We start from the raw sequence: 24,286 nt of genomic DNA, 5'->3' as shown, positions 1-24,286 counted from the left end.
AATATAATATAATATAATATAACCAGCATTTTTTTTAAGAATATTTAAATGTATAGGCCAATTGAAAAGTCAAAAAATAAATAAATATATAGATTTTAAAATCTGAGAGAACCTAGCTTTACAAATGGTTGGTTTGAACTTTTTGAACAAAATAAAAAAGCATCACTATAATGTTATATAATATAAACAATACAGAAACAATAAAATAAACTAAATTCATATTTCATATTTGAAGAGAAAAAATGGTTGACATAGTATGTACATGAGAGATCTGTTGAGCATGATGCAGTAATGTTTTGTAATGACCTAATGAAAGAAATGAAAGTTAGTGAAGTTGCTTCCAGTTGTGTGTTTGTTCCTCAGCAGCAGTGTTTGTCTTTGATGAGATAACAGGTGAGACAATAGGTCACCGACTTCTTTCAGAGCCAGGCCTTCATTGTCCCTCCAAGCTAAACACATCCCCAGAGCACTTCCTGTCAAACAGGAACTGATAGTACGCTCCATTTTTATCTCAGCCAGAACATGGAAATGTTATCGTATTCCTGTGGACCTCTTCATTCCACCCTTCGCCTGAAAGTCTGTTTGCTTCTCTGTTCATTGTCTTTCCGCGTGCACATTTCATTAATTGGCAACACCAGTAATTTCACATTTTATACAGACTTTGTGTGTGCGTGTGCATAAATGTGTTTTGATGAAGAAGCAGATATTTTAGTCATAAATAAGAAGAAGAATGCTGTATTCCAGGTATTGAAAACAGATTTACTGATTTTTACTGGCAAAAGTACAAAAGGGAAGAAAACAGTCTGTGAAAGAATAATATTTGTCAAAGAAACACAAAGCACAAAGATGCTGGGGAAATCAAGGCATTTTCATAGTCTTTTTATTTCCACAATTAAACTTTAAATATTTGAAAAATAAAAAAAATAAAATAATAATCTCCCTCCTGTTACATAGTGCAAAATACAAAAGTACAGCATATGGCAGATTCAGTAGTTATTCCAGACCAGAATATACAAACATCTAATAACCAAACAAACAATCTTCTGTGAGTTTTGATACGCAAGGGTACATTTATTAGAAAAATAGATACTGGTAGTTTATTTCCGATAACAATAATAATTATAATGTCTCAAAAGCAGACAGTAAATTAAGCAACGTACAGATCAGAACACTTATAACATGACAAAAACCTGTTCTAGAGATAAACCTATGTAGTGCTTATGTGGGCTCTGTTCAAAGCCAAAGTGAGCTGCCTATAGCTAGACAGCATTTTTAGGCGTCATAGACAGTCTCCCAGCTGACAAGTGCACAAAACCACTCGAAAACCACTCGACCTAGCAGATCAGTCACATACTACGATGCAAACGTATAGTTTGGAACAGAGCCGTTATCAAAAACTGTGTCTTTCAACCACAATGGATGGATCTCACTTTCTCTCAAAGGGTTTGTTGAGTGTCACAGCCCAAAAGCTCCAGCCGCAGGGCAATATCGTTGACCCAGCCTTTCGGGTGAATCCGTATAAAGCGAGCGAACAGGGGAGGATCAAACACGTTCAGCGCCTCTTCATCATGATCGCTGTTTCCCTCGAAGATCTACATCAGGATGAAAAAGAAACAAAACACCATAGGCATGAATGAGTGACTCTCATCAAACACATTAAGAACATGTTCAGGTCATATTTCACCCCAAAATCGACATAAAGGCATAAAGAATCATATTGATTCTATTTGATTCGTATGATAAAATGAAACCTATCTTAGGGCTATCACATTTTTTTTTTTTTGCCTAGTGTATTTATTTAAGCAGTCAATAATAATTGGCAGTTCATTTGGTCTCCAGCCAATCCTCCATTCATTTTCTTATTTTACATGTACATAAAAATGCACATACTGTACATTTGAATTTTATGGGGAAATGTGCATCATTATTAAGAAAATAATGCTATAATGCAAAAAAATATATATACTTAATTAAACCTTTACTTCCTTTATGGAAAAATTAGGTTTTGTTATTTTTGAGCGAAATACAACTTGAAATTACAACTCTGTTTGGTATCATTCAATACACAAAAATACAGCAGTACCTTTTCATGGTCTGTGCCCTGCTCCTTCACACTGGACCATTTGTGACCGTCATTGCTAATAGAGACGGTAAATTCAGTGACTATCATTGGTTTCAGGACAGATCGGGCCCCCTGTGTGACCACCCCGGTCACTCTCTTCACAGAGAGAAAGTCCACCTGTATCCACTCATGAGGGTTATTAGTCTGTAGAACCAGAGAAGAAGAAAGGGGAGACAGAAAGAGACTAAATACAATATGATCAGTTTGTTTTTTTTAAAGACACTTCACTTTGCATTGATTTCTACAGGTATAAATTGAAAGTTATTATGCAGGACAGAATTCCACGAGGAAAGGAGCTGCGCTCTAAATCACTCTAATGAACTCGTAAATCCACCTGACTGACATCGCTTGGCTCTCTGTGCAGCTCAAAGAGGAAGTAGAAAGAGCGATAACTTAAAAACCGTAGAGAGACGGAGACAATGGAGGGATCGCCTCACTTTCACACAGACAGACAGGATAGAGGAAACACTCACAATGGACTTATAAAACACACACAGTGTAGAAAGAAAATTCACTTTCGCTCTCTCTAAGAAAAACACTAGATGGACAGTAGATGGATGGATGGATGGGTGGACAGATACCTTGGGTCTCCATGCATTTGCTCGCCCCTCCTGGTGGAGTCTGGCGAGTTCGGGACCCCAGGACAGTAACCAGCTGTTTAAGGATGAGGAGGCACTGATGCTGCTGTTGGGAATCAACCTGCGCTCCATTCCCAGCGGCATAGAGCAACCTGACAAACACACAAGCAAACATGCGTTCAGCTGTTTGAAGCTGTGATCTTACTGCCATTGTTCCATTCTTATTTTAATTTTCATTAAAGCTTTTTTTCCTCAAAGTCTGACTCAAATATAGTCTGATGTACTATGACGACATATGTATCTAAATATAAATATATCTAAAAAGATATACCCCTGGTTTCACAGACAGGGCTTAAGACTAGTCCTAGACTAAAATGTAAGTCTGAGCTGTTTCCACTTAAATAAACTTGCACTGACTGATCTTAAAAATATATCAGTGCCTTTTTAGTTTTAAGATGCACATCGGTAATGTTTTTTTCTAAGCATGTTTATAAAAATTACTTAAATGTCCTAATTGATCTATGGTCTAATCCTGGCTTAGTCTAAGCCCTGTCTGTGAAACCGGGCCCTAAATATCTAAATTTTACTTTAGCCTGTACTAAATAATGTACAAATGTAGTTCAGTTTTGTTCGTTTTAGTACATCAAGTTGAAATAAATCAAAATGGTAAATACTGTCTTCCCAAATATTGCGATAGATAAAATAAGTGATAAAATATTTAATAACAATTCTCACTATTAACTAGTTGCTTAGTAGTTCGACTATAATTAACATATTAGTACTAAAAAGCACATATTCTGTATGAGTGTATTCTTCATCCCTAATCCTAAATTTAACTACCTTAACTATTAATAAGCAGAAAATTAGGAGTTTATTAAGACAAACGTCAAAGTTTGTGGTTTATTAATAGCTGGAATTGGACGTTATACTACAGTGTGACCAAATAAATTATATGTAACAAGTTAACTGTTTTATATTTAAAATGACAAAAATGTTTTTCTTATGGTTTTAGTTTTAGTTAACTATAAGCCAGGTTTGAAAAACCTTAGCCTGAAAAACATCTATACTGCCAGGGACTTGTTTTGGAGAAGTGTATCTAAATGTGCAGAAATATGTATTATTCAACTCTCTCTATCAAAAGAAATTTTTTGACTCCAACTTTTCTCAGAAAATGAAGCTTTGGACATTGCCACTGGTGCCTGAATGAGAAAAGAGTAAGAGTAAACAAGGAATGATATAGTTAGAAAGCTTTGAAACTTTCTGATGCTACAGCAGGATGACAGATGCTCATGAACTAACAAAAACATCCAGAGCTTTCAGATTTTCATTTTTAATTCGCTGCATACTGATAAAAAATGGCATACACAGACAAAGCAGAAATGTGCTTTGCAAATATAGTGTTGATTGAATATAGTGTTGATGCAGTGTACAGGTTTTCTTTTCTTTAGCGTCTTTATCTCTTCCTTCAGTTTTTATTTAGAAAGTGCTGTAATCAATCAGTGTGTGTTAACTCACTGTTAAGGTCACATCCCAGAAGCTCAATCCTCAGCGTGGGCTGCTTCTGAAAGGTCACTGGGTGAATTCGTATGTAGCGACCCACAATGGGTGGAGAAAACAAGTTCTCCTTTATTCTGGATCCGTCCATGTTTCCATTGAAGGTCTGATAAGATAAAAAATTAACAAGAAAACAGATGTGAATAATACAGAAACAGAATGTAAAAGATACAAAAATAGTCACATTTGAAATTAGGATAGCACTTTTTTAGAAATCGAAGCAAATCACTTTCACTGGAAACATAATTTGTAGGAGCATAATTTGTAGGAATTATTAATAAAACATTATTTTTTAAGGGAATATTTACCAGAAAAAAAAATATTTACTAGAATTTATTTAGCAGAACAATTTAAATACACAACACACAATTTCTGTAAAAAGAAAGAAAATAATATATATTTGTAAAATAAAATCAATTAGAGGTGCTTTTGATTATTAATATTTAATGAAACCATTAAAATTAAATCAAGAAATTGTAAAAAAAAAAAAATAATACTGAGTGGGGGGGGGGGGGGGGGTGAGTGGGGCATATTTCATAGGGCCATTATTTTTTTTTAATAAATTGCTGTTAAATTGCATTGTTAAAAGATACTGAGGTAAAAAAAAAAAGGGGTGAGGGTGGAAATGGTCATTATGCTAACACTAATTAACAGTGAAAGAAACATTATAAGAGAACTTCTGGGAGGAAAAATGCGACAAAAAGCACACGGTATGGCCTCTTTAAATCAGTTAAGTTTAGAGAAATTCAGATGTTTTTACTGACGTAAGATGACTTGGTACTGTTTCCTCGGTAGGTAATCCAGTTCTCCTGGTCAATGCTGTAACTGACGGTGTACAGGATGGTGAAATACTCGCTCAGACCCATCGAGGTCTTTGCACCCTGAGTCTGAATGCCATGAAGAAGCATGGGCCTCAGCAGATCCACCTAACACAACACACAAACAGAATAGATATGGAAAGTTATCTCATTCAGTTTTTTAACAGTGAATTTGTGCTTATTTATTAAAACAGTTTAAAACAATGGGATAGTAAGTTGTGCATTGCTAAAAAATAACATCCGCTACAAAAAAATTTAATTACTTTTCAGTGTTAAGATTAAAATTTTATAAATGCCTAGAACTTTTCTAGGCCTTTCCAGGAAACCCACTATCATATGAACGCTGCTTAAAAAAGAAGATGGCGCCTGTGTACTGGGCCTGCCGTCTGTCGCTCTTGTGGTTGCTTGTCTGGTTGTCTGCTCTATTTTTAAACTGCTACACGCTTTTCATTTACGACCGTCAAGCACTCTTGGATATTCGCAATTTGGTTGCGACCTCTTTCACAAAATCGTACACTTTAGATGTGGACTGCTCCTTTAACAAGTCTGATGAGTCGTTCACATCGGCTATCCCGGGACATATCCGCCGGTGGCCCCTCAACATCCCGCGGAGAAAGCGAAGGAGGAAACGAGGAAGCCGTGGAGGATACATCGTGAAGCTGAAAGCTCATCTGCGGGCTGGCTTTCTCTCGGATCCTTCTCACGAATCGCTTTACGGTGGCTCTACTACCTGGCGCCCACTGGACGTGGCATACCGGTGGCTTCGTCATGTTCTCCCCCTGCACCCGAGCCCTGTTTCTCGTTCCGGTCTCCACCGAATCGGCCTCGGCTCCCGACGTCGGGGAGTAACTCACAGAAATCTACACGCGCTGGAAAGAGCGTCCTCATCTCCTGCTATTATCTCTCCACCAAAGATGGCATTATTAAACTCCCGTTCCTTGGTGAATAAGACCTTCTTACTAAACGACTTTTTCTTAGCTCACAACTTGGATTTTATGTTTATCACGGAATCCTGGATAAAGGTTGGTGATCTAACTCCGTTTTCTGATCTGATCCCTGATGACTGCACATTTTTTAACTCTCCTCGGGTGGCATAGTAACAATTTTAAAGAACTTTCTCTCTGCACGCTGTCGATTGGTCCCTGGAACGGCCTTTTCCAGCTTTGAAGCTCAGTTTCTTCACTTGGATTGGAACGGTCCTGTATGTCTAGTGGTGATTTACCGTCCTCCGCACTGCACTAAGGATTTTATACAGAATTTCACTGAACTGATCGGCAATATTGCCACAAATTACGATCGCTTTCTATTGGTGGGCGACTTTAATATCCATGTCTGCTGTCCGTCTTACCCCTTATCACATGAGTTTCTTAATATTATCGATGCCTTCAATCTATCCCAGTGGATCAGTGACGCTACTCATATTCAGGGACATACGTTGGATCTTGTACTCTCATATGGGCTTGATGTGACTGATATTGTGCTCTCAGATTTTATGATCTCTGACCATAAGCCTATATTATTCACACTGTCTCTTCCAGAGCTCTCTTATTTTTCAAATACAACTGTAAGTCTTTCTCGCTTCTATTCTCCACAGTTTAGCACAAATTTCAACCTGTGTTTTGCTGATTGTTGCTCACAGTTGCACTTGGATCAACCGTTATCTGACTTGGATGCTGATCAACATCTTAGCCTCATGAACTCTGTCTGGCTTAAGGCAGCAAATGCAACTGCCCCCCCTAAGCCTTACAAGCAAAAAACTAAATCTGTACCGTGGCAAAACTCTGATACCCGTCTTCTAAGACAAAACTGTAGAAAGGCAGAACGTAAATGGAAACAAGACAGGCTGCATATCTCTCTTCAAATGTTCAGAGACTCTCTTACTTCTTACCAGGCTGCAGCTAAGTCTGCAAAAGCTGCATACTTTTCTAACCTTATTGAAACTAATCACTCTAAACCTAAGGTTTTGTTCTCAATTATTCAATCTGTTACCAATCCTTCGGTTAACACCTTGCCTGTTACCTCTGATGCTCTCTGTGAAAGCTTCTTGAGATATTTTAGTGAGAAAATTACTAACTTAAGACTTGGTGTCTGCCCCACTTTAACTTTAACCATTTCTCCAATCATGTCATCTTCCTCTGCATTTTTGGATGCTTTTGAACCGATCAGTCTCCAGGAATTGAAGGAGGTGATTGACAATCTTAAACCCTCATTCTGTTCTAGCGATATCATTCACCCCAAATATTTAAAATTAATTACTGATTCGATTGGGCAAGGTTTGCTGTCTCTTATTATTAAGTGTCTCCAAACTGGCTCTGTTCCTGCCAACTTTAAAGTTGCTACAGTCACTCCCCTTCTCAAGAAGCCTTCACTGAACCACACTGTTCTAAATAATTTCGTCCAATTTCTGTTTTGCCTTTCATTTCAAAAGTTTTAGAGAAAATTGTGCTGAAGCAACTTCAACACTTTTTGACTAGTAATTCTATTTATGAGGTTTTTCAATCTGGTTTTAAGTCTGCTCACAGCACTGAGTCCACCCTTTTGAGAGTGTTAAATGATATTTACCTCTCCACTGATTCCGGGGACTCTGTGGTTCTTATTCTTTTAGATTTATCGGCTGCTTTTGATACCATAGACCACTCCTTACTATTATCTAGATTAGAGTCTTGGGTAGGTCTAAAAGCAAACGCTCTGAAATGGTTTCAGTCATACCTATCTGACAGAAAGTTTTTTTCTCTTCCCCTGCTCCTCTGACCTGTGGCCTTCCACAAGGCTCTATTTTAGCTCCCTCTCTATTCTCTCTGTACATGCTACCTCTGGGTTCTATTCTAAGAAAACATGGTGTGTCTTTTCATTTCTACGCAGATGATACTCAAATCTATCTTCCAGTTAAGAAAAACAACTCCACTGTGATCACTTCTCTTCTCCAATGTTTAGAGGAGCTTAAATTATGGCTAACCCAAAATTTCCTCTTCTTAAACAAGGACAAGACAGAGGTAATTGTTTTCGGTCCTAATGAGAACTCTCAGTGTATAAGCCCTGAGCTAGAAAGTTTGTCCATTTTTAGATCCTCACGGGTGCAGAACCTAGGTATTATTATTGACCAACACTTAAAATTTGATAGACATATCTCTTCTGTTATTGGATCCAGTTTCTATCAGCTTCGTTTACTGTCTAAAATTAAAAACTTTCTCTCTCCAAAAACTCTAGAAATGGCTGTTCATGCATTTGTTACATCGCGTCTAGATTACTGCAATTCTTTATATTGCGGTATTTCCAAATCTCAAATTGCACGACTTCAGCTTGTCCAAAATGCTGCAGCCAGACTTCTTTTAAAATGTCGTAAACATGAACACATCACTCCAATTCTTAGATCCCTTCACTGGTTGGCGATTTCTCAGAGAATAGATTTTAAAATTCTCCTCTTCATTTATAAATCCTTTCATAACATAGCTCCTGTCTATTTATCTGAACTTCTTCATCCCTATACTCCTTCTAGAAGCCTACGATCCTGTGACCAGGCTCTGTTGGTGGTTCTTTCGCGTTAGGCTAAAGCGTAGAGGGGAGCGTGCATTTGCGGTGGCTGGGCCACGACTCTGGAATACCCTGCCTTTAGAAATCAGACTGGCCCCTTCCTTGTCTATTTTTAAGTCCTTGCTAAAAACTTTTTTATTTTCCTTAGTGTACTGACTACTGTGATACGCTAAATTTTGTAAATGGGTGGTTTTAAATTTTTGTCTGGTCTATTTTTCATGTATGTGTAATATTCTTGCTCTTCTGTAAAGCACTTTGTAAATGCGCTATACAAATAAAATTGAAATTGAAATTAAAAAAGTGTATTGTTTTATATCCTGCACCTTTTCTACTATTCCACTATTGAAGCAATAGTTAAATAAAATCTACTGCGCAACCCTATTTATAGTATTTAAAAGTATTTCCCACTTTGTCTTGCTGACAGTGAAAATATAATGTGTCATGACTTGCTGACTGTGGAGCCAAGAGTCACTATTGTACGTGACACATTCTGAGATATGGGCCTCAAATAAATTCTAAAGTGTTATTTTTAAATTTAAATTTGAGCCATGACCGGGTAAACATTTAGCACTATTCCTTAAAAATGAGCCATAGGAAAGCATGTTACATCTGCAAACAAAAGATTCCTTTTACCTGGAGCCATGAGTCTGTGCCGCTGCCCATCCAGGCATTAATAGAGCCAGATAACTCAAGTCTGGCTAAACTTGGCTTCCAGTCACCTGGAAGAGAAATGGGATTTCAACAGTTCAATAAATGTGGAAAAATTTGATTAAAAACACTAGATTTTTTTATAGATAAAGTCAAAAGAGCTCTATGGATTTTCTATGGGATTTGCACCAGTTTTATCATTGTGTTATTATAGTTAACTAAAACTAAACCTATAAGGTTTTTTTTTTCAATATTTGAAGTAAAATGAAACACGAAATGAAAAAACATTACAAAATAAGTAATATTTTTAATAAAATTAAAGTTAAAATTAAAGTAAAAAAAAAAAAAAATATATATATATATATATATATATAAAATATATAAAATAAATATATATATATATATATATTTATAGGCCTATATATATTTTTTTTTCTTTTTTTTTTTTTTTTTTTGCTATTGCAAATCATCATATAAGAATGATTTCTGAAGGATTATGTGACAGTGAAGCCTGGAGCAATGATGCTGAAAATTCAGTTTTTTAAAGTAAAAACAGAATATTAAAATAAAATCTAATTCAACATAATAACAAGAGCTATGATAGTATATCAATGACACTGCAAAAATATCCCTCTCTTACCAGAGTGGCCAGAGGCTGTTATTTGTTTATTGTCAATCCATCTCGACTGCATTCCCAATGGCTGAATGCATCCTTTAAAACAAAATCAGTCAGTTTGAGGTGCCCTCTAACTATTAGTAACTCAGAACATGACTACAGGATGCCAAGAAAGGTCTTCCCATAGAGGAAGAGAGTTAAAGCTCTTACGTGGGTTGTAGACCAGCAACTTAGCCCTCATGCCTGCCATCTGATGTTCTCCTATAGTGCACTCTACTAACCAGGTGCCTGTGATGGTTGGCCTCATCTCCACCGTCCCAAAAACCCCTGCCAAATGACACAGAATTATCATTATACACTGTCATACATGTTCTCCAAAAGTTTGGAATAATTAAGATTTTTAAAACGTTTTTGAAAGATTGTATATATATATATATATATATATATATATATATATATATATATATATATATATATATCTAAAAGACAAGTAACGTGTTGGGTAAAAGATATATGTATTTGTTTGTTGTTTACCGGGATAGAGATTGAAAACTCCCATACGGTGTTCCTGATCTTTTCTGACTCCAAACGGCAGTCCGTGGAAGTGTACGGCGTGAAACTCGCCTTGACTCCCAACGTTGAGGAGGTGCCAGCGAGCCGTCCGGTACTGTTCCACTATCAGGCCAGGAAGCGTCTCTGACACATAGCCGTTAATAGCTACAAGCATCAAGAAATACAACACAATAATTATGGCTATTAATACATTTCCTAATATGCCAAGGTCATAGGTTCAGCTCCCAGTTATTGCGCAAAAAAAAAAAAAAAAAATATATATATATACCTCGAATGCATTGTACGTTGTTTTGGATAAAATCAGCAAAAAAATGCATAAATCTAAATAGAGATAGATTTGTTGCCCTGAGTCAATGAAATTCCAAACTTTTTGTTTGTATTTGGAAAAACTGTGTTTGGAACATTGGCAGTTAGCTAAATTAGTTCAGCATGTTACGTTATACGTCCTGTTTCTTGTACTAAGGAAAAGTAATGGAAAAGTGTTTGTGTGCGTGGGATTTAACCACCAAATTACATAAGTATCACAATAACAAGCACAAACACTCTTGTGTCTGTTTGGTGTTATTAGCATTGTCATAGAAACAAATCTTTTTTGAGACAAAGAACGAGATCCTACTGGTTGTCTCGTAAGAGATGAATGCAATGTTAATCATAAATTCTAAAAATGTACCTGCAAACTTGTTGCTCATCTCGAACCATGGGTCATTTACTTTGGCCTGGCAGGGAGGGGTGCAAAACCTCTTGGTGTTGTAGTCGAGGTACCAGCTCTTTCTTTCATCAAAAGTGGTGAATAGAAGGAAGAAATCTGTCACGTCGGGCTGAAGCAAGACGTGTGGACGAAGGGTACCAGGACGACAGATGAGCACCGGACCGATTAGACCAGAGTTTATGTCCTTCTCCTGTTGAATGCAGGAGAAATTCAGAAGTTATTTATATGTTTGGCAGACACTTTTATCTGAAGTGACTTGCATTGCATTCAAGCTACACTGTACATTTTATCAGTTTATCCATACTCTGGGAATTTTAGTTGAGTGTCATTTGATCAGGCTTTTATGGTTCATATATAGTGAGAATATTGAGTTCATACTCTCATATTGATTTTTCTAAAAAATGATGCATGGATAATCAAGTAAGCCTAGTAAGTGTCCATCTTGAAAAACTTTGAAAAACACATTTACTCTTACGTTTACTTTATAAAAATCAGATTTCACAGCAAACATGAACCATATTTTTACATATATATACCAAAAGCCTTTTACCTGCTAAAAAACTATAAACTATCAATCAGATGACAAAGTACATGAAAGAGATTGTGTGCAACAGGTTTTTCAGTAAAGTTTTGATCATTTAGAGGCCTTAGAAATATGTATATCAAATATGATGCAGAAGACAACATGAAAACGTAAAATGTTTGTGCTTCAACCTTATTTTGATTAATGTGTTGCATATTGATTTACCATGTTGACGTTGGAGTAGTAGGCTCCAGCCTTGCAATCAAACTCTGTTGCTGAGGGACCTTGTCGTCTGGAGACTCTCCAGTTGTAAACCCTTTCCTGGCCTGGAGGAACGGGATCACCTGGTACTCCCTCGTCCTTGGTGCCTTCTGGGCCCGTTCCAGGGCTAAAACTCCCCTGCATCTTATCGTACACCCCATGCAAGTGGAAAGAGTACGGTCTGGATGCCAGGTTCTTGAAAACCACCTTGTGGGAAAAGAAATGCAGGAAATTAGCTTGTGCAATGACAAAATGTTGTCACAATTATACATTCAGCAGATGCTTTTAAACAAAGCGACTTACAATTGAGCCGCATAAGCAATTTGTCACAGAGCCAGCCAATAATATTCGTAGTATGCAATGCCACATTTATTCAAATGTTAGATTAGGAAGTAAGCTAGAGTAGGAGGTTTGGAGGTTAAATTTCAAGGACAGTTTTCTCTTGTCAGTGATGTAGCACCGTATGAAACACAGCTCATACAGAAGTCACTTTAAAACAGCTTTCTTTTAGTCTGTACAACAAATTAGCATAACCAGCTTGAACCGGTTGCAATCTGTGTGAAAAAATCTTTGAATTTCTACTGAAACGACTGGAAAATTCATCCAAATTACAGCAAATGTGACTGCACCTAAGAATACAATATTCAATTAACTTAAAAGGCTCCTTTTAATAGCGCCTATTAATGAAGAAACTTACAGTTAGAACATCATTGATTTCTGCCTTCAACACAGGACCCATAATGCCGAGGTGCTCGTCCAGTTCTCCTCGTTTGATTTGATGCTTGAAATCTCTGTCCTGGTAGGCTCTGAAAACCACTTTTTTATAGGCTGGGAAATATTTTCTCATTCCCATCCGCACTTCTCTGTGAACACATGAAATATTTAGTGCAAGTACAATTAACCAAGACTTTGAGGCTGGTGTTAGGCTAATTTGAAAAGCTATAAAATTAATATCTTGATCTAAAACAGCATTGTATTGTGACAATGTCTTTATTTTATTTATACTTTTTTTGACAAAAAATTATTTAGGCTTGTTTTTGTAACTATTTACATTTTACAAACTTCTAAATAGATTTGATTCAATCGGACACCACCAATTTTATAAAATTTTTAACGTTCATATATATATATATATATATATATATATAATTTCATATTATATTTGTGTGATTAGAAATATTTGAGAATTGTTTGCTAAATGTGTTGATGACATTTCTTTTTAAAAAAAAGCATTCTAAGGCATTTTTGCTCTTCAAGATAAAACTAACTTACTATACAACTAAACAAAAAAGATCTGATTCAGTCCGACACCACCAAGAATTTGATTTTATACAATATCTTATATTCATTTGGAGCTAGCATCCTTGCTATTGCACGTTCACCAACTGGATTCTATTTCCAAGTTTAAAACTCAGATTAAAACATATTTGTTTAGAATCGATTGTTTAATTTATTTGTTTAGTTTGTGTTTACTATTTGCGTTGTGTTTATGCTATTTGTATTTCAGAGATTTTGCTGTAAGGTGTCCTTGAGTGAATTGAAAGGCACTTATAAATGAAAGGTATAATTCTTACTATTATTTACAATTTAAAACATTAGGAATTCTTTAGAATTATCCATTAAAATTACCAAAATATGTTTGTGGCTCATCAGAATGTTTTTTACCTTGGTTTGATGAGTTGAGCTGGTTTATTGATCCCATAATCCCACATGATTTCCTCTGCTGCGATATAGTAACTTCTGAACCTTGATTCTGTGGATCTTATACCGACATTATCTTCAACATGATGCTCCGATCCAAAAACACTTCCTTCATCGCCATAATCATCATAATCATTTGCCAGGGATCTCCTCCCATAGGTCTGGTTATCTGATGAATTTAACACTGGCTCCAAAACCGATTCCAAACCTGGTTGGAACTTCTTTGGATCTTTCTGTTCATAGCTATGAAGATTCAAATTTTCCTCCATCTTGTCCTGCTTTAGATCAGAACTTCCAGAGTCTTTCAGAACGTCATTGTTGCTCTGAACTGTGGCATCCACTTTGTTTGTTTTGTCTTTGCTGACGCTCCACAGCTCCACATTCCTCACTTTCTCTGATTTATCTTCCATAGAGTCATTTAGAAGTTGGTTATTCAATTGGTTTTTATCTTTAAAAAGTTTTAAAAAATTTCGGAATAGGTCATTTGTTGGATGAGTTTTATTGTCATCATCTTCATTCAGCTGTATGTTTGCATTGTTCATGTTTTGGCGTTCTCCTGTAAATGGCTTGTTTTCTGCTGTATTTGATATGACTGTAGGATCAATCACGTTTGACCTACTTCTGTAAGGCTCAGATTCATGGTGGGACCGTTTTTGACGTTCCAATGAATTTCTGCTCATCTCCCCGTCCAGTTGATCCAAAATATCCTGTGGAATACCGCCCTGTGATAACGCATCCAGATCTTTTTCCCAATTCACGGGGATATATCTTATCTCACACACATGAGTTCTGTTTTGTCTCTCAGTGTCTGAGCTCATGTTTTCTTGCCCAATCGCAGAGTCTGTCACAGTTCTGTTTCGGCACACGCGAACAGCGATAGTACGGTTCTTTTCCTTTGTGCCTCGTGGAATCGGGAAATTCTGTTCAATGAATTCATTTAATTCTTCATCGTAGTCTTCATTGTCCACCAAAGGTAGGACTCTTTCACAGTTAACAACCGTGTAGCGAACACTCATGCCTCGCTGTTTCAGAGACGGGTCAAATGCGCTCACCTCCCATTCACCTACAAAGTTCAAATATCAAACTTATGAACATGGTATCAAAACAGGTTCATGGTTTAATTATGAACGATTCTTATATTCGTCTTCATAATCTTTCCTTGATAACTTGATCCGCCCTAAACAGCATGTTTTTTCATATATACAATATATATTGTTTCAGTGCAGCTTTACCTTAATGAACAGGAAAAATAACTTAATATGGCAGAATTAATCAATTTACGAAAAGTTACGCAGCTCTACAGAAGGTTATACTGTCAATAGTTATATAATAGTTATAATTTTTACGTTAATTCGTTTTTACATTTTCATTTTTAATTTGAATTGTACGTTTTATTAATTTTGATGTTTTTTTTTAAATACACTACTTACTACTTTTAAATAATTCTACATTTTTAAATGTCTTTTGAAGTCTATTCCCACTAACACTGCATTTATTTGATTATGAATACAGTAAAGATATTAACATTGTAAAATATTATAGAAATTTCACAAAACTATTATATTAGCTTTTGACTGGCAGTTTATGTAGTTTTTATTCATTATTATTTGAGTTTTAGTTTTAGTTATAACTCAAACTAAATGAGAACTATAGGAAATAACATACAATTTTTGCAAATAACTGAAACAAATGTTATTATATTTTATTTTATTATTTTAGGTCATACTAATTTAGTTTTCAACGGTTTTAATTTTGGATTTTTTTTTTGATAATAACCCTTCATCGAACCGTCTTATTTTTCAAAGCATCCGCTCCAGCCAATATCTTGATACTCTTACCTAGCATCTCCACTTCAGTGGTGACTGTGTCTCCAGTCATTGGGAAGAGTGTGAGGACAGTGCCATATGTTTTATCCCTCTCAAATGTGTTTCCTGTGAAGTAGACTGACAGGAAGTTGTTTTGTATGCCAATGCTTGCCACATGCCACAGTATGACATCGCCAACACACATCCTGAATTGTAGGTGGTTGAACATGAACCCGTTAACAGCTGAAACACAGAGAGAAACTCAAAATAAAAAAGTGATCTGCAATTTAACTAATGGAAAATGGAGATCAATCCAGTTTTTAAGTAATACAAATATCCGAAGCAATCTCAGGTTATTCAATAATTAACATCCAGAGACTAAAAAAACCAACACCCACTGTGCATGACATTTGAACTGTAGAAATCTGGATCATTGCGGTCAATCTTAGTTGGGTCTTCACTATTTTTTTTCAGGTTCTCCTCAAAGTACCAGCTTCTGTTTTCATCAAACACGGTGAACAAGAGCTTCTTCTCTTTATCTGAAGTTAACTGTGAACACATATCATTAATCATTTCCATCCGTCAGATAAACCAACATACTGTAGGCTCAATGGAAAGGAGTGCATACCTACATTTTCCATAAATCTACATGCATGCAATTTACTGTCTACACCTGAGATGTATACTATAGGCAATAAAACACCAACAAGTTTTATTCTTTTTCATACAAATTATGATTAAGGGCAGATTATTTAATAATAAAGGCTTATTTATTCCTTGCACAGTACTATGTTGTAACACTTTTATCAAGTTGATTCATTTGTAAACTAATACATTTTCTTGTTTACATCACATAGCCAGCTTACTGTGTATGGTGTGTCTGCAGTGGTAAACTTGCTTGGTAGTGCACCTGGTACACTTGTGATGCGAAGTATACCGTGTACCGTGAAGCGAGTCCCGTGAAACACGAGTCATGGCAAATAAACTCAAAGACTTAAAGGTGCTGTATGTAAGATTTTGGCTTTACTAAAGCATAAAATACCACAAAGAAACATGCTAAGTTAACATACTTGTTTATCTGTAAAACAATGCTACGTTCTCCTTTGAAAATGTGCGTTCCAGGCTAGAATGCCGGTCTCCGTTTTGGTTTTTGAAAACCGCCCACTGCCAGTTTATCCAAATGTATTTTGGCACTCCAGGCTGCCAGTTGGCAGAAAACACAGCGTATTTCATTTCATTAATCATTAAGTGCACTCGTTCGTGTTTGTGTCGTCAATCTGGCAACCTGTGTGTACATAAAATCTGAGGAGGAGGGGCTAGGTGGAAAAAACCCTCTCCAATATTTTGAATTTGGACTGCAATACCTAGTTCAACCACTCTGTGTCAATCCTACATACAACACCTTTAAAGAAGCAAGCTGAAATGACATGGTTTATTCAGCAAATGCTTTTTTTCCTCACTTTTGCATTTAACATTTGATTTTAGCACCATTTACTGGACATTACACTTTCTAAGTTTAATTGTTTTTGCAGAAATGTCGCTACAGGCACATTTTTCCAGTCAGTCTGGGTGGAGATAAACAGGTCTGAGTCCCATCTCACCATTCTGCCTCTTTTGTCCAGAGATTGGGATTTGCAGATGATAAGGGGTCCCACCAGCCCAGATGCCAAGTCCCGGATGGGATCCACCATACTCTGGTATAAGCGCGTTAGGCATCGTGGGTCAGCTTCTGTGGGTCGATCTTCAGCTGTCAGTTTCCAGAGGTACATCATTATCTCACCTGGGGGAACGGCCAAAGAACGAAGGTCCACCTGTTTGTCTTTAACCCACAAAGAAAGAAAAATCTGTTAAATTCATTATAAGTTAGTTTGCATCCAGCTGACTAGAATAACTTGATACCAGGGTTATTAGCATTAACTAAAACTAAAATCATAAAAAAAACATTATTAAAATAAAATAAATGACTGAAATATATCAACGTAAACTTCTATTTAAGCTAACTTTGAAGACAGCATTTCTAATTTTTGTTTCGTGTACCATGAAGTACTAAAATAACTACAATTTAAATAAAAAATTATATTGAAACTATATAGACAAAAAAAAACAATTAAAAAAACACAGACAAAAATACATTTATGCATTTAGCAAATGCTTTTAAATATTTTTTACATAGCTGTGCTGCTGCTGCTGCGTGTGTGTGGGTGTGTGTGTGTGTGTGTATAAAATGTTTCCCTTATGTACAATGAAATGCAATGACTCATACCCTTGTTTGTGTTCTTCAAAGGCTGAACACTGGTCAGGCCATTAGGATAAAGGTTGAATGGTCGACTGGCCATATTTTTAAAAACAATCTGATAAGACGTACAAAATAGTGAATTTCAGAAAATGTAAATATTATATATATAATAAACATCAAATTTAATTGTCTCAGTTTAACACTTTAAAGTCTCCATGAAATGAAAAATGCAATCTATTTCCTAAATGTGTCTTATTGATCTTGACCTATTGACTGATCAATTCATCCATGCAAGTTTCACATTCCATTTTTCATACAAGTCATATGGACTAATTTTATGATACATTTAAAAGCTTCTGGACCAATTGATTGCACTGGAAAAGATCGACCAGTCTTTTTCTGTTTCATGAAAGAAAGAAATGCCTGTCCCTTTAAATCCACATCCTCTACCTGAAATTTGTCTCCCACTTCCCCTCTGAGCTCTGGGCCCATCAGCATTTTGCCACTGGTTTTCTTCTTAGTGAAGGTCTTGTCTGTGTACTCCACGAAAGCCACTTTCTTATAAACACCACCCAAGCGCTGAGGACCTTTTCTGAACCACTCAGATCCTGCTGCTGACCACGATGAAGTCCTGAAGCATGAAAATCAACATTATTTTCAGTCGACTTGACATCAATCATCTCAGGGCATACTCAAAGTCGTACCGATCGCCGCTTTGAGATGAATAGTCCCAGTCCATCTCCTCTGCAGCGATGTAATGAACCCAAACTTTAGGTCTTCCCTTGGCGCTTGATCGAAGCACTGATAAAGGGCCTCCTTGCTTGAACACAATGGAGAACATGTTGTCTTCATCCTCCTCATCATCATGTATGACGTTTCGTTTGTCTGGGATCGGGGCTACCACAGGTTCAGGACAGTTGTCAACAGTGAAGAATGCATTCATACCAGCTAGAGAAGAGAGTTAAATCTAACATCAGCGATTTATAGTCTTATTCAATTGCATTTCTATACCAAACATAAAATTCATTTAGACCACCAAAGTACAAAGCACATATTTCTCAGGTCATCTTGATCTAAATCTTTCCCCTTATTAAACAAACAACAACCTGTTATCCAACAAATGCATGAATGATTGCCAGTCAAGCTGTGTGATTTTGCTTCACTTTTACTTGAAATATCTGAATTAAAAAGATCTATAACTTAACTAGTCACAACTATGATCACTTATCCAACTGAAATGACATAATGAAGCTTTTTGTGCATTATCACCACGATTATTTAACTTTTGAAGCCTCTTCCAGCAGAAACTTTGGTTTAAGAGTCTCATGTTATGTATGAGTTCATGTATGAGTCTTACCTGTCTGATGAGAGTGGATCTTGCAAGAGATCAGAAACTTTCCGGTAGCAGATGGCTTCATGAGGGCTGTAGTGAAGGTCATGGGCGTTATCGCTACAGTTACCCGATTATGGTCGAACACCTTAAGTGTGTGTCCTTCAAACTGGATGCTGTGGATCTCTGGGGTCGAACCAAGACCAATAAGATGCCAGGACACCACTGGACTCTTCAGGCACATGGTTAGACCTGATGAAACAGAAATTACAGAATATGTTTGAGAATTACACCTGTAAAGAACGTCAACCCCAAAATCACAAAAAGGAAATGAAGGGCCAGATTTACTATCAGCTTGCGTCAACGCAAACCCTCATTTGGCGTTAAAAACTACTGTCAGGATTTACTAAAGAGACGCCATGGGAAATGAATGCTCAAAAAAAGCATGTCTTAAAGCAGGTGGTCATTTGCGCTGGTCATTATGGAAATTAGATGTTGTGTCAGTGTTCTTTAATGTGAGCATAGTTGATACATTACATGCAAAATGCTTTTATGGAGTTGTGCTAATTGCACTGTTTAGTAAATCTGTTTAAAAAATTTGAATGTACCAAAATGAACAAAAATAAGAAGTGTCACTATTGGTCAAAAGTTTGTAATATTTAAGCCTAACTGCGTTATATACAGTAAAAAAAGTAATCTTGTGAGGTATTTTTACGATTTAAAAAAAACTGTAATGTAAATAATATAATTAATTCCTGTGATGCAAAGCTGAATTTTCAGCATCATTACTCCAGTCTTCAGTGTCACATGATTTTTTAAAATACTTTTATTCAGGAATGACACATTAAATAGATGAAGATTAACAGTAAAGACATTTATAATGCTCCAAAAGATTTTAATTTCAAATAAATGCTGTCCTCTGTTTACCAAAAATCCTGAAAAAAAAATTATCCTAGTTTCCACAAAAAATATTAGGCAGCACAACTGTTTTCACCATTGACAATAATCAGAAATGGGTTTTTTTAGCAGCAAACAGTACATTAGAATGATTTCTGAAGGGTCATGTGACACTGAAGACTGGAGAAATTATGCTTAAAATTCAGCTTTGCATCAAAAGAATAAATTACATTTTAAAAAATATTCAAATAAAAAAAACTGCTATTTTAAATTGGAATAATATTTCACAATATTAATATTTAACAATATTACTGTATTTTTGATTAAATAAACAGAGCCTTGGTGAGCATGAGAAACAAATATTTGGTTGTGTATATTTACATTTAGCATGAAAATGAACATTTTAGTACCTTTAATATACTTTTAACATTAATATATGACATTATTTTCACTCGAATCAAACCTTAATTCTACTCTATACTGTATGAAAGTGAAAAATCTCATTCTTAACACAGCAATGATAACCATTTCTCAGCAGCTGCTCAGGTGTGCTGAGGCTGATCGCACCTGGTAATGTTGAGTTGATGTATCCATTGATGGTGTGGTACTGGGTTGGACTGGATGTTTTCTTCAGTTTGTCTGCTCGGCCAACTTCCCGGTACCAACTTTTACTCTCGTCGAAGACAGCAAAAAGCAAGATGAACTCCGGAACCTTCCGCTGTCTCTCCTCGGTCAGAGCCTCTGAGAGAGGTCAAATGTTAAAAGACATGTCAAATATACAGTACACTCGTTTCAGTACAAAATGTCAGTGAGATTTTATGCAATATATTTGACAAATCCCAACAGAGAAGCAACAATCACACCTGTTTTACAGATCAGAAGAGTCCCGACGAGTCCGCTGTTGAAGTCTCGGACGATGTCCACCTGTGATGAGTAGATGTAGGTGAGACAGTCTGGATCTGATGTGGTTGGCCCGGAGTTGGGGGAAATGTCCCACACGTACTTGTAGTAACCACCAGGAGGCACTGCATCGTCCGCTCGCTCCTGAACAGAACTGGAGTCCTCGTACCCCGCGCCTGCCATTGAAAAGCAGAAGGATGTTGAGGTTTATCTTTACACATTATGGGTTTTCAAACCCATCAGGATATTGCTGTATATCTCACAATACTGCTTTTGTTATGGTGGGTAAGCCCGAAATTACTATATGCGGGTTTATACGGGAAATCACATGTATTTTATGTTCTCTGGAATTTATTAGTATCTCCGGTGTTACAAAACACATTACAGAATTCCAAAACAAGTCTATAATGATGCTGCGAGTTCAGTCTAGAAATATTTTGTCTTATGCTGTAAAAGTTGGACTGACTGGGATTAAATCATTTACATTTCAGAAGGGGTTTTTCGCAGCAGTGTGATTCCCCAAAACGTTACAATGAGTAATTCTTAAAAGAACCACTTTTAGAACGTTTACATAATCTAAAGAACTTTGTGACATTATAAAGAACCTTTGGTGCATTGGAACGATTCCATGGATATGAAATGTTCTTCATGGAACCATCAATGCCAGTAAACCTTTATTTTTATAGATTGAATGCAAATTCTTTTAGATTTACCTTCCGATTGTTTCCAGTACTGAATGCCGATTGGAGAAATACTGTAAGATTGTGATGCAAAGTTTTTGAAGTGCACCACAACCCTGTCGTTCACCACTGTTCTGATAGTCGGGCCTTGAATACCTGAAACAGATCATTTAATATTCTATTTATTCATTTCTAAAAATTTTCCTAAGAAGCAGAGATTTCAACGCTTGTACTGACCAGCCCATGGAGGTTTTGACTTTGGTGTTGTATAAGTGGCATCAGTGTATTCCGTATATACAGCCTTGATGTATTTCTGGACACCAGATGCAAATTTCCTGTTAGGAATAATTTTGCTGTCACTAGACATATTTGCAATACAGTGCAATGCAACATAGTACAACACAACTTTATTAATCCACTAGAGTTAGCAATTCATTGCTTAATATTGAAAAAAAAAAAAAGTTCACACACAAATATGAAAAGAAAATGTATTCATACTCAGCCCATTCACAATATAGACGAGTTTATTTCTTAATCAGAACAGATTTGGAGAAATGTAGCATTGCATCAGTTGCTCACCAATGGATCCTCTGCAGTGAATGGGTGCCGTCAGAATGAGAGTCCAAACAGATGATAAAAACAACAATAATCCACATTTGTGGATTGTTGTGATGTATTTGTGGATTATTGTGACTCTTTGAATTAATTTATAAAATTTTGGAAGTGGTGATTTGAAGTTAAAAACATCAAACACACAGCTTTTGACTTCACAGAACATTAATTGATCGGCTAGTCTTGTGTAATGCTTCCATATTATTGGGATGTTTTTATCAGCTGTTTGGACTCCCTTTCTGACGGCACCCATTCACTTTAGAGGATCCATTGTTGTAGTAATGATACATTTCTCCACATCTGATGAAGAAACAAACTCATCTACATCTTAAATGGCCTGAGGGTGAGTAAATGTTCAGCAAATTTTACTTTTGGGTGAACTATTCCTCTAATAATTATACCAGACAATGTATTTCAAAATTTTAGTACCAACTTAGAACATTTTGTCTTATAAAGGATTATAATGGTTGCAAGAAGTATGCATATTCAGCAAATGATCTGCTGTGGTTTCACACTAATGTGAGCTGTTATCACGCTTTGTTCTTAAAACACCAAATCAAAGTATGTTTGTTCTGACCACATATTCACTATTCATAAACTGAAAATCACTACAAGATTATATTATATATAAGTAACAGGCAGGCTTCTGTTCACTAAAAAAAATCAATCAAATTATGAATGACATTGACTGTATCCAAGTGCAAACTATGCTCACATTTGTTATGCTCTGTTTAACTATTCAACTTGGAAACATAATTGAAATTTGGACAGCCCTAAAAGCTTTTGCCTTAAAGGGTTGCTGGACTTAGTCCATGCCAACTAATGAAAAGATCAAACACTTTCTCAAAGCTGTTTTCTTTCTATAATTACTAACTGATGACATTATGCTTGATGGTCAGATCCCCATTTACTCTGATAAAACACTTACTGTTTGAACACAGTGGTGTTTTGAGAACACTAGCAAAATTTGTATAATAAAAGACATAAAAGGTGTATATAATAAATCTTTATGGGTAGCAATAATTGAAAAGCATGTGTGTGCATAGTAATAAATGTGCCCACCTCTGGTTTGCAGTAGGATCTGTTGTGTCTGTAAACACATATTCCCACTTAGTTTCCACTGCTGCGATGAAGAACTCCAGAGTCTTCGCCAGGACACAGGAAGACTTCAGACACACCGTGAGGGAGAGGAGGAACACAACAACCTTCATCACTGGAGCACAAGCCGAACACGCTGCCTGAATGAGATGCTGTCGGGACATATATAACTGCACAGGAAAAGTGTTTAGGGAGGAGCCAGAGAGAGAGGGAGCGTTCATGGTAATCATGAGTTATGATGCATGTTTGAGTCATAGAAGGAATGAGGTAAGAAAGATTGCACTCTTTTGCAAATTTCAACGTTATTTTTAGTTCTTTTCTCCTGAACAACAGATGTTTTGGGTAATAGTAATAGTGATGCTTGTCATAAGCACTACTAACAGTCTTAATCATTTACACTTAACGTTTAATTACATTTCTTTTAACTTTTCTTAACAAAAAACAAAATGGGATATATATATATATATATATATATATATATATATATATATATATATATATATATATATATATATATATATATATATATATAAAAAAAAAAAAAAATTTTTCCTACAAAGCTTCACTTAGAAATTGTGAATATATATAGGCTATATTTTTGTATATATATATATATATATATATATATATATATATATATATAAATGTATGAGCCATTTCTTAAAGAACTCATGCAGTTTGTTTAATTAATAAATGATTGTTACTTAATTTCCACATATCCAAACAACACATTCTTGTTCATATCTTGTTCCTGTGATATTTGGTTTTAGTCCATTATACAGCAATAAAAAGCATTTATACATTTTAGGCTATAAAACACGTGAGCCATAAAGAAAGACTGCATTCAAAGGGGTCATATAATGCTTTTTTTAAAGATCATTATTTGGTGTAACAGAATATGGTGACATGCTTTAATGTTCAAAAAACATTATTTTTCAAACACTGTACATTACACTGTAAAAAAAAAACTGTTATTTTACGGAATTTTACAGTTTTATTTTACAGTTTTTTCACGTAATTTTGAAATACAGTTTAAAAATTTTAAATTACAGAAATAGAATGTAAATTTAAATTTCCTATGTAAAATCACATGA

At 35.8% G+C, this 24,286-nt stretch overlaps 1 protein-coding gene across 1 annotated transcript; it reads right to left on the bottom strand.

The window, feature by feature from the left end:
- Window positions 1-1,176: 1,176 nt before the first annotated feature.
- f8 (coagulation factor VIII, procoagulant component) lies at window positions 1,177-23,371 on the bottom strand. The gene is made up of 25 exons (XM_059516255.1): window positions 23,157-23,371; window positions 21,720-21,817; window positions 21,516-21,638; window positions 20,766-20,978; window positions 20,470-20,643; window positions 19,033-19,257; window positions 18,380-18,623; window positions 18,126-18,306; window positions 17,703-17,790; window positions 17,041-17,258; window positions 15,838-15,988; window positions 15,473-15,682; window positions 13,599-14,697; window positions 12,631-12,796; window positions 11,898-12,140; window positions 11,111-11,339; window positions 10,402-10,584; window positions 10,078-10,194; window positions 9,892-9,963; window positions 9,237-9,322; window positions 5,019-5,180; window positions 4,216-4,360; window positions 2,704-2,852; window positions 2,084-2,266; window positions 1,177-1,592 (listed from the first exon to the last, which is right to left on the bottom strand). The coding sequence occupies exons 1-25, from the start codon at window positions 23,354-23,356 to the stop codon at window positions 1,437-1,439; spliced, it is 5,115 nt and encodes a 1,704-aa protein (XP_059372238.1). The 5' UTR covers window positions 23,357-23,371; the 3' UTR covers window positions 1,177-1,436.
- Window positions 23,372-24,286: the final 915 nt, after the last annotated feature.

The sequence above is a fragment of the Carassius carassius genome, chromosome 29 (assembly GCF_963082965.1).
Source record: "Carassius carassius chromosome 29, fCarCar2.1, whole genome shotgun sequence".
NCBI lineage: Eukaryota > Metazoa > Chordata > Actinopteri > Cypriniformes > Cyprinidae > Carassius > Carassius carassius.
The sequence above is the reverse complement of the archived record's forward strand: the minus strand, read 5'-3'. Positions and strand labels throughout refer to the sequence as shown.

Excerpts from the sequence above, each read along its gene's own strand:
- f8 (XM_059516255.1), bottom strand. The coding sequence starts at position 23,356 with ATGTCCCGACAGCATCTCATTCAGGCAGCGTGTTCGGCTTGTGCTCCA. Across the intron at positions 18,624-19,032 it reads GATCCACTCTCATCAGACAG|CTGGTATGAATGCATTCTTC; the intron begins GTAAGACTCATA and ends TCTCTTCTCTAG. Across the intron at positions 17,791-18,125 it reads AAGTGGGAGACAAATTTCAG|ATTGTTTTTAAAAATATGGC; the intron begins GTAGAGGATGTG and ends ACGTCTTATCAG.